Genomic DNA, 13,854 nt, shown 5'->3' on the forward strand with positions numbered 1-13,854 from the left:
CCTCCTCCGAGGGAAGGGTGGCGGGGAACGGGCGCCCGGGACTGCCGGCCCCGCTCGGCCCTGAGCCCACCTCCGTCTCTCCCCCGCAGCTCCCGGACGGCAGGCGCGGCCCCGCCCCATGGACGTGAGTCCCGCCAGGCCCCCCTCCCCCGAGCCCCGCGCTGGCCTCACTGTCCGCACTGGGGAATGGGGGGGGGCTGGGGAGGGTGAGGAGGGGGTGAGGAGGGGAAGGCCAAGACCCGATCGGTGCGGGATGGACTTCCCAGGGGACAGCAAATCCCCGTCCAGATAAAGGGTTTACTAAGTAATCAGGGGGGACAAAGGCATTGTGGGATTGTGGGCAGGGCAAAGCAGCACAGGCAGAGGCTGTGTGTGTGTGTGTGTGTGTGTGTGTGTGTGTGTGTGTGTGTGTGTGTGTGTGTGTGTGTGTGTGTGTGTGTGTGTGTGTGTGTGTGTGTGTGTGTGTGTGTGTGTGTGTGTGTGTGTGTGAGATCAGGGGGACAAAGGCATTGTGGGATTGTGGGCAGGGCAAAGCAGTACAGGCAGAGGCTCTGTGTGTGTGTGTGTGTGTGTGTGTGTGTGTGTGTGTGTGTGTGTGTGTGTGTGTGTGTGTGTGTGTGTGTGTGTTTGTGGGAGGAAGAGAGACACCCTCAGGGCTAGACTGGGTTCTTAGTCACAAAGGTGAGGGATTGGGAGGATAAGAGGGTGGGAGGGAGGGGGGAGGGATGCACAGGAAGCTGATGTGAAAAACCGACAAACCAGCCAGTTGGATGAAATCTGGGGGTGTGCAGGTAATGTGGGTTGGGGGAAGTGGTACGGACAGTCAGGTACAAGAACTGTGTTGGGAGAAGCATTCTGAAAAAAAAAAAAAAAAAGAGCAGTAAGTTGTCAGTCTTGGAAAGTTCTAGAATGACCAACAAGTATTTGGTAAAATGAAGATGGAGGAAAGGGAAGCCCGTTTGGGGGATAAGATGATGCGACTCAGTAGTGTCATCCTATTGACTCTCCCCCCACCCCAAGCCACTTCTGTGTCCCTCGTGTTACTCCTGTGTGTCTGTAGCTCCTGCTACCTCCCTATCACCCCTTCCTCCTCTGCTTGTCCAGGTCTCTAGCTCGTGGAACCCAGCCCCGGCCTCTGTCAGCAGCCCTCCCTTGCTGCTCCCCATTCCTGCCATCGTCTTCATCGCCGTGGGCATCTATTTATTGCTCCTGGGCCTGGTGCTGCTGACCAGGCACTGCCTGCTGGTGAGGAACCTGGTGGGGAGTCACAGGATGGGCTCTGGGGACGAGAACTGATCAGTGTGTCCCCTCACCTACAGGCTTTTATCCCGAAACACCGCTACCGCTTCACATTTATCTGCTCCTAGTCCACCCTTCTCCTGCCCCTGTCTCAAAAGCCAGTTTGTTTTGTTTTGTTTTTGCTGGTGCTGGGGCTTGAACTCAGGGCCTGGGTGCTGTCCCTGTGCTCCTTTTGTTTAAGGCTAGCACTGCATCATTTCCAACTTTTTCTGTGATTAGTTGGAGATAAGAGTCTCATGGACTTTCCTGCCCAAGCTGGCCTTGAACCACAATTCTCAGATCTCAGACTTCCTGAGTAGCTAGGATGACAGGCATGAGCCACTGGCGCCTGGTATCCAAAGCCAGTCTTATCCTACCTCTTGCCTGGCCTAAATCCTGAGTGCTGTCATCTTTTAGGCCCAGGGTTGCTGCACTGACTGCAGCTTCACCTGCAAGAAGCAAGGTGCCTCTGAACCCCAAGATTGCTGCTGGACCTGCGCAGAAGCCTGTGACTTCCCTCTGCCCAGTCCAGCCCACTACCTGGATGCCTGTTGCCCCCAGCCCAGTGAAACTGTGAGTGCCATTCATACCCTTGGGCCACAGATCCTCGATCTGAGTATGATCTGTTCTTCATTTTCTCTTTCCAGCCTTTTTATTAACTGAGTACCAACTCTGTACCAAGCATGGTTCCGGAGTTATGTGGAGCCAGCATAAACACCATCCAGCTTTTTGGCTGGTTAATTGGAGATAAGAGTCCCATGGACTTTCCCACTCTGGGAAAGTCCTTCTAATGACAGTCCTTAGATCTCAGCCTCTTGAATAGTAGGATTACAGGTGTGAGCCACTGGTACCTCAATATTGGCTGCCACTGAATAGTCAGGGTTGACCCTGACACAGAAGATGAGCCCATTTCTATAGTTGTGGGAGAAAATATATTAAGCCCCGGGCAAACTCTTGGTCCGAAAATCCCTGGCAGATGTTTTAAGTTTCAAAATAAATTGGGGTAAGGAGCTTTTCTGTCATAAATCTACTTCTGGTTCCCTAGGGATAGTCAGGAGAGGGGCTCCAGGGGTTTGGGTTGATAGGGCAGAGGGTAAAAAATGGAGACCTTGGGTCGGACGCTGGTGGCTCATGCCTGTAATCCTATCTACTCAGGAGGCTGAGGTCTGAGGATCACAGTTCAAAGCCAGCCCGGGCTGGAAAGCCTGTGAGACTCTTATCGTCAATGAACCACCAGAAAACCAGAAGTGGCTCTGTGATTCAAAGTGGTAGAGTACTAGCCTTGAGCAAAAGAGCTCAAGGACAGCACCCGGGCCCTGAGTTCAAGCCACATAACCACCACCACCACCAACAACAAAATGGAGACCTTGGATTATCAAAACTCTAGTTGGAGCTGCTCAGTTACAGAATTTCCTCTCTCCTGAGGACACTGTCCTCTTCCCTGTCTGGCCACACAAAGGGAATAGTCTGGCCATTTCCTCCTTAGGAGAGGATGGACTGAGGTGACTGTAGAGAGTCAAAGTATTCCACCTGCTGGTTCAGGAATTTCCCAAACTGTAGCCTTCAGGGTCTGGTTTGATCTAGTTTCTGCTGGAACCTGGAAGAAATCTGGAAGAGTTCTGGAATAACCAGGAGTAGGGCTCTGATTCTGTCCTTGAGTTGTCTTTCCTCAAAGTACATTGAAGTCTCTGTGTTCTCTCCTTATAGTAACAATAACAACCACAAAGGTAACAAAGCTCTTGCCTGTTCAATAGCTTTAGACACTAAGGCTCATAGATACTTCAGTGACTTGCCTGAGGTCATGGAGCTGGGCCAGCCAGACCATAAACCAGGCTTCTCATTGCCTCTGGGAGACAAGCCTGCCTGCTGAGCTGTTTTGTGGTGAGGGTTGAATCCCTACCTTCATTTCCCCACTACCACCACCACGTGTGTATGGAGTCACTGCTGACTCTGGGCTGGACCCTGGAACTTGACCATAGACCAAATCCTAAGTCTTGGGGGATCTCCCAGGACAGAGAGATAGGTAAGCTGTGACAGTAGAGTATAGGAGAAAGATCAGCTGTGCGGGAGCTCTGCCTGAGTGTGATCTGAAGCAGATAAGACACTTCAAAAGAGTCAGGCCGGGCTGGGAAGTTGGCTTAGTGGTAGAGCGCTTGCCTTGCATGCTTGAGGCCCTGGGTTCGATTCCTCAGCACCATATAAGCAAAAAGGAAAAAGCCGGAAGTGGCACTGTGGCTCAAGTGGTAGAGCGTTAGCCTTGAGCTGAAGAGCTGAGGGACAGCGCCCAGGCCCAGAGTTCAGGCCCCACAACCGGACCCCAAAAAAAAAAAAAAAAGAGTCAGGCCTCCAGGCCCCTCACAAGGTAGGTCTGAGGTATCGACTTAAAAATTAAAAAAAAGTTAGCCGGGTACCAGTAGCTCACGCCTATAATCCCAGCTACTCAGAAGGCTAACATCTGAGGATTGGGGTTCAAAGCCAGCCTGAGCAAGAAAGGTCGTGAGACTCTTATCTCCAGTAAGCCACCAGAAAACCAGAAGTGGCACTGTGGCTCAAGTGGTAGAACGCTGGGGACAGTGCCCAGGCCCAGAGTTCAGGCCCCACGACCGACAAAAAAAAAAAAAAAAAAAAAAGTTGTCACATGTTCTATGGGGATTGTAACGCTAATGATGAAGCTAGTTCTCTTTCTGTGTATGCTGGACCTTGGATTTGAACTCAGTGCCTGGGGGCTGTCCCTAAACTTTTATGCTCAAGGCTAGTGCTCCACCACTTTAGCCACAGCTCCACTTCAGGCTTTTTGGTGAGATAAGAGTCTCTTGGACTTTCCTGCCTGGGCTGGTTTTGAACCATGGTCCTCAAATCTCAGTCTCCTGAGTAGCTCCAATTACAGGCGTGAGCCACTGGTGCTGGCTAGTGTTCTCTTTCACCCAGCACTCACGAGGTGTCAGACATGGAACTCAATTCTTTCCAGATTCCCGGCAGTAACTTTGTGAAGCAGGTGTTATATTTGTTCCAGAGATGATGAAATTGAGGTTCAGAACATGAATTAGCCAAGCTGAGATTTAAATCCAGGTCTTCCTAGCTTTAGGGCCTGAACTCTAACCAATAAAGATGGTAACTGCCACCCCCCACCCATCTCTCTCTTGGCCCCTCTGTCTCTCTCTCTCTCTTGGCCTCTGTGTCTGTGTCACCAAGTAGTGGAAACTTGATACAAATGTTAATTATTTGCAAGGAGTAACAATTCTTTTTCCGTGGGAAAACTTTCAAAGTGAAAAAACTCATTCAGGAGCAGAGAGGCATGTAAGGGTTAACAGGCTTGTGGAGTTCTTGTTTAATGTACTTAAACAGCAGATTCCTTCCAGAAGCCACTGTTGTGAGTCAAGAAATCCATTAGCCTGTTATTAATGACTCCATCTAAACCCTTCTGTGGACACAGCCAAGAGATGCTTTTAATGCCCTTCTTTTCTGAGGTAAGGGCAACAGGGCCTCTCAGCCTCCAGCTCTGCACAGAGAATGAGTGTAAGGCCTCTAAAAACCCACAGCATGGGCTCCCTGGAGATGCCTCCAGCCCACCCCCTCATCAACACCAACAAAACCCACCTCTGGTCTCCCACGAGGGTTCTTCCTACCTTCTCTGGCTGTTGGCAATAGTACAGCCAGCTTTATAGCCCCTTCTGTCAGATCCCCTCCCCTTGCTGGAGCCCCTAGTGAAAGCTGATCTCACCAGTCATCTGACACCGCACCCCGAAACCTCAGCTGTTGGAAAGGTCATTTCCCTATTCCTGGCTTGGCCCGGGTCTCTGATTGAGCTGTGCAACTGTGTCACTAGCTCTCCTTCTGGCCCTGGGGAGCCAGTCTTCTGTCCCACTTCGGCCCCTTGGCCTGCCTCCAGTCCATGCCCCTGGCAGTTGCAAATCACTCCCTTCCCAGGGTGGAGGAGCGTGCACTGCAGGGGTTACAGCTTCCCATTTTGTCTCTAAGGACATGGTGTTCCTTCTCCCCAAGAGACAAGTCTGTTTCCTTGGAGCCCAGAGCCCTCTTCTGTCTGCCTACGGAGGGAAAACGATCTGCTTCACTTCATCCACTTATTCAGTGTCTGTGTCTGAGACACCTGCTCAGCAGTCTCCCTGCCCGCTCAGTGAAGAACAAGAGGTTATCTACCCCTCCCCTACTCATGCTCCTCAGCGGCAGTGGGGACAGGGGTATCTCAAGCCCGAGGGCAGCCAACCCTGGCTCATCCCAGCTCTAAAATTGTGTGCCAAATGTGGTGGTGCACATATGCAATCCCAGTACTTGAGAGGCAGAGTCAGGAGGATTGTGAGTTTGAGGCCACCATAGGCTACATTGTCTCAAAACAAATACTAAAATTTCTTTAAAATATTTCAGAGGAAACTAGGAAAGTGAGTTTTTTGTTTGTGGTACTGGGGTTTGAACTCAGGGCCTCATGCTTCTTAGGCTGGCATTCTACCACTTGAGCTAGCCTTAGAAAGCATTATGCCAGGCACCAGTGTTCACGCCTGTGAGAGGCTGGTATCTGAGAATTGCTGTTCGAAGCCATCCCTGGGCAGGAAAGTTCAGGAGACTCTTGTCTCCAATTCAGCACGAAAAAAGCTGGAATTGGAACTGTGGCTCATGTGGTACTAGCCCTGAGCAAAAAAAAAAAACCCAAAAAACAAAAAACTCGGGAACAGCGCCCTGGCCCTGAGTTCAAGCCCTAGAACAAAAACAAAACAAGAAGTATTTGGTGCTTGGTGCTCAAAAACAAATGACAGGCGGGGTGGGCATAGGAAGTGGTACAATGCCTGCCTACCAAATGGGAATCCCTACATTCAAACCCCAGTACTGGAAAGAAAAAGAAAGGGGGGGGGGGCAAATGAAGGAAGGAAGGGAGGGAAGGGAAGGCAGGAAAGGAAGGAAGGAAGGAAAGAAAGGAGGGAGGGAAGAGAATAGAGCTATGGCTCAAGTGGTAGAGTACCAGCTTTGAGTGAAAAACCTAAGGACAGTGCAAAAGCCCTGAGTTCAAGCCCCAGTACCAGCGTGCACGTGCACGCACGTATGCAAACACACACAGAATGATATCCTGCAGCCTGGTCTCATGCCAAGAGTGATGTTCATAGGTTAGTGATGGACAGAAGAGTGTATGTACTTCCTGTGTACTAATTCGATGGCAAAAGGCCATGAGGGTACGCAGCAGAACCATCCTTGAGCTGGACCCTGGGACACCCAAGTTGTAGCAGGAACAGGGCCTTCTGCCCCTGGGTTCATGCAGGGGGAAGGAGAGAACCCCTCCAGCTGGCTCCTGAACACGGCCTGACTTCTCAACAGTACAGGGAACAGGTTTTGTTCACCCCAATAGTGGGTGGCACCCTCTGTTCCACTGAGCAAGCCCCTGGGTTCCTTTCCCCCTTCGAAGGGCAACTGACCCTTCTCTCCTCTCCCCGCAGGGCTGGGCTCCGCAGTGCCCTCACTGTTGCCCACTTTGTGACTGCGCCTGTGCCTGCCAGCTCCCTGACTGCCAGAGCCTCAACTGTCTCTGCTTTGAGATCAAGCTCCGATGAGGACCCAGGACCCCTGGTCTTTGGGGAGCGGTCAGCCCCCGGGAGCCACATGCCCCCCTTCCTAAGGGCCATCAGGACATTTCTCTCCGGACTCCTGGAGCTACAAATGGCTTCCCCAGCTCTCCAGGCTGGGAACCCCCAGTGGAAAGCCTGGCCCCTGGCAGCCTTTGGGTGGCTGGCCTGCAGCGAATTTGGAGGGCTGGAAGGGAAAGGAACTCGTTCTCTGGCCCGTGCCTCTGCCCCTCCTTCCCTCACCAAGTAAATGACTGCAGGTGCAGGTGAGGGCCAGGATACTTCTGACCAAGAAGGCATTATGGGAAGACCCCAGTGGGCCTTGAGCGTCAGGATGTAAGGGTGCCCGCCTGCACCCTATGCATAGACTCTTGGTTATTTTAGAGGTGAGTGTCTTGTCTTCTTATGCTCTCCCTCTTAAGAAAAAACCCACCACCTGGCCCAGAGTGGGGACGGGAGGGGGTTAGAAGGAATGGGTGGCAGGCAGCGGGGAGGCACCCCCCCCCCTTACTCCTTCCTCTCCACCCACAGATCCCTGCTCAGAGGATTATTTCTCATAACAACCAATAGCCTCAGTCTGGAATTGCAAGGACGAGAATTCCTCTGAAACATAACGGTGAGTTGGTTTGGGGGGGGGTGCGGTGCCCTCCCCACTGGGTGGACCCAAGGCCTCCGCCTGCCCCCAGGCAGGGCCCCATGCTGGCATGAATGTCAGGGGCTTCAAGTTTCCCTAAATATAGGTCCCTGCTGCGGGATCCGTGGTGAGGAAAGGGCAGGGGTTACCGCGAAGGTTGGGGACACTGGCGCGGGGGAGGGCAGGGGCTGCCTTATAACCCAGCCCAGGCCCGCGGGGCTCACTGCAGACCGCGCGCGCCAGGCCCGGCTCCTCTTCCGCTCCTCGCCTCGCTGCAGGTGGGCTGGGGCCGGGGGTAGGAAGGCGATCGGGCCCCAGGCCTGGAAGAACGGGAGGCCAAGCACGGGGGAGGCGGACAGCTCGGGGGCTGAATTAATTCTGGAGAAGGAAATCAGGCCCCGGGGCGGGCGGGGGGTGGGAGGGAAGCCGTTCCTCCGGGACCTGTCCAGGCCACGCCGGGCCAGCCCGAGCCGGCCCGTGCTCCCTCCCGAGTCAGGCTGGACGGAGTGCGCATGCGCCCGGGGCTCGGCTCCCCGGCCGGGCCGGGCGCGGAAGGGCCTCGCCGCCCCCTGCCGCTCCCAGTGCGCCCACCTGCCGCCCTTTCCCCCGCCCCTGGCCCCGGGTGGGTGGCCGCCCGGAGGCCTCGGCCGGCTCCGCCCGACCTCGCCCTGGGGTTAGGGTGACTTAGGTGGCGCCGGCCGGAAGCGGGGCAGGGAGGAGCGGGCAGCCCGCGCCCGCCGCGTCCCTCGGGGCGCCCCGGCCCCGCGCCCGGGGGGCCCCGTCCTCCCGGGGCCCGCAGTTCCCGCTGAGTCACCGCGCTGGCTCGCGCGGGGCCGGCGGGGGCCCAGCACGTGGGGGGGGGGGCAGGGCCGCGGCCCGCGGGATGTGGCCCGAGTCACGTCCAAAGGGGGCGGCGGCGGGCGGGGCCGCGCGGGCGCCCCGCCCCTCCCGGGCCCCTCCCGGGCGCCTCCCCGCGCGGCCCGGCCCGCGGGCGGCGGCGCTCTCGGCTCCTCGCTTGCCATTGGCGGCTTGGTGGCCCGGGCCCCGGCGGAGCCCGGCGGAGGGCGGAGCGGTGCCTTTAAAAGGCCCGGTGCCCGCCCCCGCCCGCCCCCTCGGCGCTGAATAGGCTGCGTTCTCTTGGAACGCGCAGAACCGAGCCCTGGTGACTGCGCTCGCGTGGCTCCGTCTGTCCGTCCGTCCGTCCGTCCGCCCGCCGCCGCCGGCCCCCTCCGCCCACCCCCTCCGAGCCAGGTGAGCGCCCCTCGCCGCGTGCGCGGGCCGGGGCCGGGGCCGGGGTCCGCGCCGAGCCCCGCTCCCGCCCCGCCGCGCGCCGGCATCTCCCCGGCCCTGCTGCGCAACGCCGCCGCCGCTCGGCTCGCTGAGTCATGGCGGGGGAGGAAGCGGGACGAAGGGCCATCTTACCACCGGCTCCTTCTTATATCCCCCCCACCAAGGGACTCCCCCCTCTCTCTGATGCAAAGCATTAGGGGTCCTTTCGCTCCCCCTGGGACCCCGGTTGGCTGCCGCCTCGGAGGGGGGAGGGGCGCCCGCCCGCCCGCCCTGGCCTCCGAGAGGAGGGGAACCCCCTCTCCGCACCCCCTCTCGCAGCCCTGGTGACCCATTAACACCTTCCCTGTCTTTCCTGATCTGTGACCTTGCTTCCGAGCTGTTTTCTGCCAGAGCCACACGCACTTTTTAAAGAGAAGGGGTGGGGCGCTTGTCTCTCCACCACATCCCCCAGTTAGGTAGAACCCCTCCCCTTCCCTCTCACTTGGGGCTTTTCCCCAGTCTGATTACCCTCGTGCCTTTCCCCTAACAGGCCCCCCCCCCCCCCGTCTGACCTTGGGATGTCCTTGAAGCCTAGGCCAGCCCTGGGATTCTTGATTGGATTGGATAGGACATCAAACTGGCAGTCAACATCTGGGTTCTAATCTCAGATCTGGCCCTTGGGTGGCTGTGTGGTTGCAGCACAGATCTTTCTCTTCTCTGGGCTCTTTCAGACGAACTTACTGGGCCCTCTTGCCCTACTCATGCATGATCTTTAAATTCTGAAATACTCCGGTTCAATTTTGTTTCTAGGAAGGTGACCCCATGGCAATGCGCAGGCCAGAAGGGTCCAGCTTCAACGTGACCCGCATGTCTCTGGCTCTGGCTGTTTCCTTTCCCCCAGTTGTCAGTGGGAGAGCCCAACCTCAGCAGGGCACCACCCAGCCCACCACCCAGCCACAAAGAGAGTTAGGAAAGGTACAGGTGGAGGCAGGTCTAGTATAAAGAAGAGCCGTGGATTAGGACATGCCCCAGGACCTGCCGGGTGTGGGGCAGGGGAGGTCTGGGAGGTTGGGAACCTCCACCCTGACCTCTAGGTAAGGAACCCTGACCCTGAGAGCTTATGGGAACATCCACCTGACCAGGCCTTGCTTCCTCCACCCAGGAAGTTGGTGTCACCAGCACCATGCCCTACCAATACCCAGCGCTTACTCCGGAGCAGAAGAAGGAGCTGTCGGACATCGCTCATCGCATTGTGGCTCCGGGCAAGGGCATTCTGGCTGCAGATGAATCCACCGGTGCGGTGCGGGCAGGAGACAGGGTGGTAAAGCCAGGATTGGTAGTGACAGGTTGATCCTCTTAACCTTCCCTTGTGACCCTGTCTCCAGGTAGCATTGCCAAGCGGCTGCAGTCCATTGGCACTGAGAACACCGAGGAGAACCGTCGCTTCTACCGTCAGCTGCTTCTGACCGCCGACGACCGAGTGAATCCCTGCATCGGAGGGGTCATCCTCTTTCATGAAACACTCTACCAGAAGGCGGATGATGGACGTCCCTTCCCCCAAGTTATCAAATCCAAGGGTGGTGTCGTGGGCATTAAGGTGAGGACGGAATACTGGTCAGGGGTCTGGAGACTTGTGTGCAGTCCACTCCAGACTTCTGGAACTTACTAGTCTCTTGCCCCTTTAAAAAAAAAAAATTGGGCTGGGAAGGTGGCTCTGGTAGAATGCCTGCCTTGGATGTGTGAGACCCTGGGTTCGATTCCTCAGCACCACATAAGCAGAAAAAGCCGGAAGTGGTGCTGTGGTTCAAGTGGTAGAGCGCTGGCCTTGAGCTGAAGAGCTGAGGGATAGCGCCCAGGCCCAGAGTTCAGGCCCCATGACTGACCAAAAAAAAAAAAGTTTTTGTGGTCCGATAGGTGGCACCCAGGGCTCCTCTGAGTTAGCCTGGGGATAGGCTAGCCCACCTCCGATGGCATCTTTCATTTTGCAATTCTAAGAGCAAGTGGAGGCATTTTCTCATTTTACAGATAGAAATCTAGAGGCTTGGGAGGTGATGAGATGGTTTGCTGCGTTGAAGGTAGAGCCAGGTCCCTTTGATATCCAACCCATTAATGTTCCTGTCAGATACTGTCCCAGCAGGTCCTGCCTCACAGGTCTGGGTGTTATGGCTGATGACACTGTTAGTGTGCCCTCTGAGAGGCAGGAGAGAGGTCAAGTAAATTTTGGGGAGATGGCGGGGGGGGGGGAGGCGCGTAGAGTAGGACAGTGCTTTAGATCATCGTTTCTCATCCCAATAGGTGGACAAGGGCGTGGTGCCCCTGGCTGGAACAAATGGCGAGACCACCACCCAAGGTGAGGACTGTTGAGCTCCTTCCTCTTCCCACGCAGCTCGCCAGGCTGGGGCTTAGCTTAGGCAAGAGTAAGTGGAGCCCCACGGCACATTTCCTCCATGTTCGGTCCTCGTCTCCTCTCCAGGGCTGGATGGATTATCCGAGCGCTGTGCCCAGTACAAGAAGGATGGAGCTGACTTTGCCAAATGGCGTTGCGTGCTGAAGATCGGGGAACACACCCCCTCCGCCCTCGCCATCATGGAAAATGCCAATGTTCTGGCCCGTTATGCCAGTATCTGCCAGCAGGTGGGATTGGACTGCAGGTCCTACCTCATTTGAGTGCAGGCTAGCTTGCTGACCATCTGCTAGGATACCTCCCCCACAACAACTGTTGCCAATACTTAGCAAGTAGTAGTAGGCCGCTTGGAGGCTACTCTGCAAGGCCGAAGGGCAGAGTAGAGATTGTGGGGGCAGAGCTGAGATTCGTTTTGCCCGTAATTTACTGAGCTTTGAAGCCTTGAGTCCCGCATGATAACATCTGGGCTGGTGGCTGTGGTAACTATAGGGTGGGGTTCCATCTTAGGCCTTACAACTCTGTCCCTCTCACCACAGAATGGCATTGTGCCCATTGTGGAGCCTGAGATTCTCCCTGATGGGGACCATGACTTGAAGCGCTGTCAGTATGTAACTGAGAAAGTAAGTGAGCAGTCCTGCCTGGCTGGGTCTGAGCTCTGGAATGATTGGTCCTCTACCCCACCACGTACCTTGGTCCTGTCTGGCTCCAGGTGCTGGCTGCTGTGTACAAGGCTCTGAGTGACCACCACATCTATCTGGAAGGCACCTTGCTGAAGCCCAACATGGTCACCCCAGGCCATGCCTGCACCCAGAAGTACTCGAATGAGGAGATTGCCATGGCCACTGTCACAGCGCTGCGCCGCACTGTGCCCCCTGCGGTCACTGGTGAGGCCCGTCCCCTCACCCACGGCCTCAGGGAGGGGGAGACAGCAGCTGACCATGACCTTGGATCCCAGTCGGTCTGCTGTGAAAGAAAGGCACTTCCTAGCTGCTTACCCACCCCCCCCCCCCGCCGCCCCCATCTCTGACTCAAGTCCTGCCCTTGTTCTCCAGGGGTCACCTTTTTGTCTGGTGGACAGAGTGAGGAAGAGGCAACCATCAATCTCAATGCCATCAATAAGTGTCCCTTGCTGAAGCCATGGGCCCTGACCTTCTCCTATGGCCGAGCTCTGCAGGCCTCTGCTCTGAAGGCCTGGGGTGGGAAGAAGGAGAACCTGAAGGCTGCCCAGGAGGAGTATGTCAAGCGAGCTCTGGTAAGGCTGTGGGGAAGGCAGGTGGGCATCTGGCAAGTGGGAGGGCTCTGATGGGAAACCTCACTCTCCTCCTTCCTTTCCCCTCCTAGGCCAATAGCCTCGCCTGTCAAGGAAAGTACACTCCAAGTGGGCAGGCTGGGGCTGCAGCCAGCGAGTCCCTGTTCATCTCCAACCATGCCTACTAAGCTGAGGTGTTCCTAGTAAGCTGAGGTGTTCCTAGTAAGCTGAGGTTTAAGCTGCCCCCTCGACACTCCAGGCCCCCGCTCCACCCACTCCCTCTGGAGGAGTGGGCCTCATCTGGACTCCAGGCTCTTCCCCATCATTCTTGCCTCCTTTGTGACTTGGTGTGTGGTGTTGTCTGTGAGCGCTAACTCCATCACCCCTTCCAGCCCACTGCCAATAAACAACTCTTGAAGGGGGAGTCTGTCTGTTTTGTGGCTTTTAGGGTGGTGTGGAGTGGTAGAGACGGCTGAGGCCAGAAAAGGAAAGAGCCCTTGTCTTGTGCTAATACTCCATAGGAAGGAGAAGGACAAAATAGTGGGTAGGACCTTCCTGCTCTGTTTCTTACGTGATCAGGGCTTTGAGAACGATGGAATAGTGCTTCCCAGCTGTGCTGGTGCAACTGCTAGGGCTCGGGAGGCTGCAGCCTTGGCCTCACTCGTAAGCCCAGAACTCAAGGGTGCTTAAGGCCACCATGGCAAAGTTAGCTACCCCTGTGAAGGCTGGCCTCTCCTGTGTGCTGTGAAGCATGAGCTCCAGCTTAAGCTTAGTATGTTTTGCAATCCTGTAATTGTACTGTTCCTTGATGAAAGCAGGACATTTAACCTATTACCTCCTTAGCTACATTCTTCAGCTGTTTTTCCATTTTAAGGGGAGTTGATAGCCCACTTCTATGATATCAACTACTGATCAAAGAGTCTGAAAAACAAATGTTGGGCCCAAGCAATATAGCACCTGCCTACCAAGTGCAAGGCCCTGAGTTTAGACCCTGGTGTTGCCATTAATCAGTGGGCCAGCACTGGGGATGTGCCTCAGAAGTGGGAGAATGCTTGCCTAGCATAGCAAGCCAAAGGCCCTGAGTTCAAATCCTGGCACTGACAATGCTGGGATTTAAAGTGGATTAGTTTCATTTAGGCAATAGAACCCTCCATAATGCAGGACACCTTGAAGCTCTGTTGTGGAGCTCAGGCTCCAGGTTAAGAACCAAGCTTCTGAGTTGCATTCTGTGAAGTTAAAGTGAGGGCCCCATGTTTATCCCCTGCCTTGAACCCTTGCCAACATCCAGTCTTGGGTGTAGTAGCAGCTACACCAGTTTATAACTGCTGCAAATCCTGATTGTAATGAGGGAACTGGTTAGTCTTGCTGTTTAATTTCCTGCAACCTCCCTGCTCTTTCCTGGTCCGGGAAGGATCCAGACCAGGAAATATTGACCTACACACTTATGGAATTG

At 55.6% G+C, this 13,854-nt stretch overlaps 1 protein-coding gene across 2 annotated transcripts; it reads left to right on the top strand.

Moving 5' to 3' along the window:
- Positions 1–8,584: 8,584 nt before the first annotated feature.
- Positions 8,585–12,825, top strand: LOC138814999 (fructose-bisphosphate aldolase A). 2 transcript variants are annotated; one of them, XM_070004196.1, is made up of 9 exons: positions 8,585–8,730; positions 9,911–10,043; positions 10,134–10,345; positions 11,044–11,098; positions 11,222–11,382; positions 11,689–11,772; positions 11,862–12,036; positions 12,205–12,404; positions 12,494–12,825. In XM_070004196.1, the coding sequence occupies exons 2-9, from the start codon at positions 9,932–9,934 to the stop codon at positions 12,587–12,589; spliced, it is 1,095 nt and encodes a 364-aa protein (XP_069860297.1). In that variant the 5' UTR covers positions 8,585–8,730; positions 9,911–9,931; the 3' UTR covers positions 12,590–12,825. The 2 variants fall into 2 exon arrangements, with proteins under 2 accessions (XP_069860297.1, XP_069860296.1); XM_070004195.1 differs by lacking the exon at positions 8,585–8,730 and adding an exon at positions 9,559–9,723.
- The last annotated feature ends 1,029 nt before the right edge of the window (positions 12,826–13,854 follow it).

The sequence above is a fragment of the Dipodomys merriami genome, unplaced genomic scaffold (genome assembly GCF_024711535.1).
Source record: "Dipodomys merriami isolate MVZ:Mamm:240054 unplaced genomic scaffold, mDipMer1.0.p SCAF_62, whole genome shotgun sequence".
NCBI lineage: Eukaryota > Metazoa > Chordata > Mammalia > Rodentia > Heteromyidae > Dipodomys > Dipodomys merriami.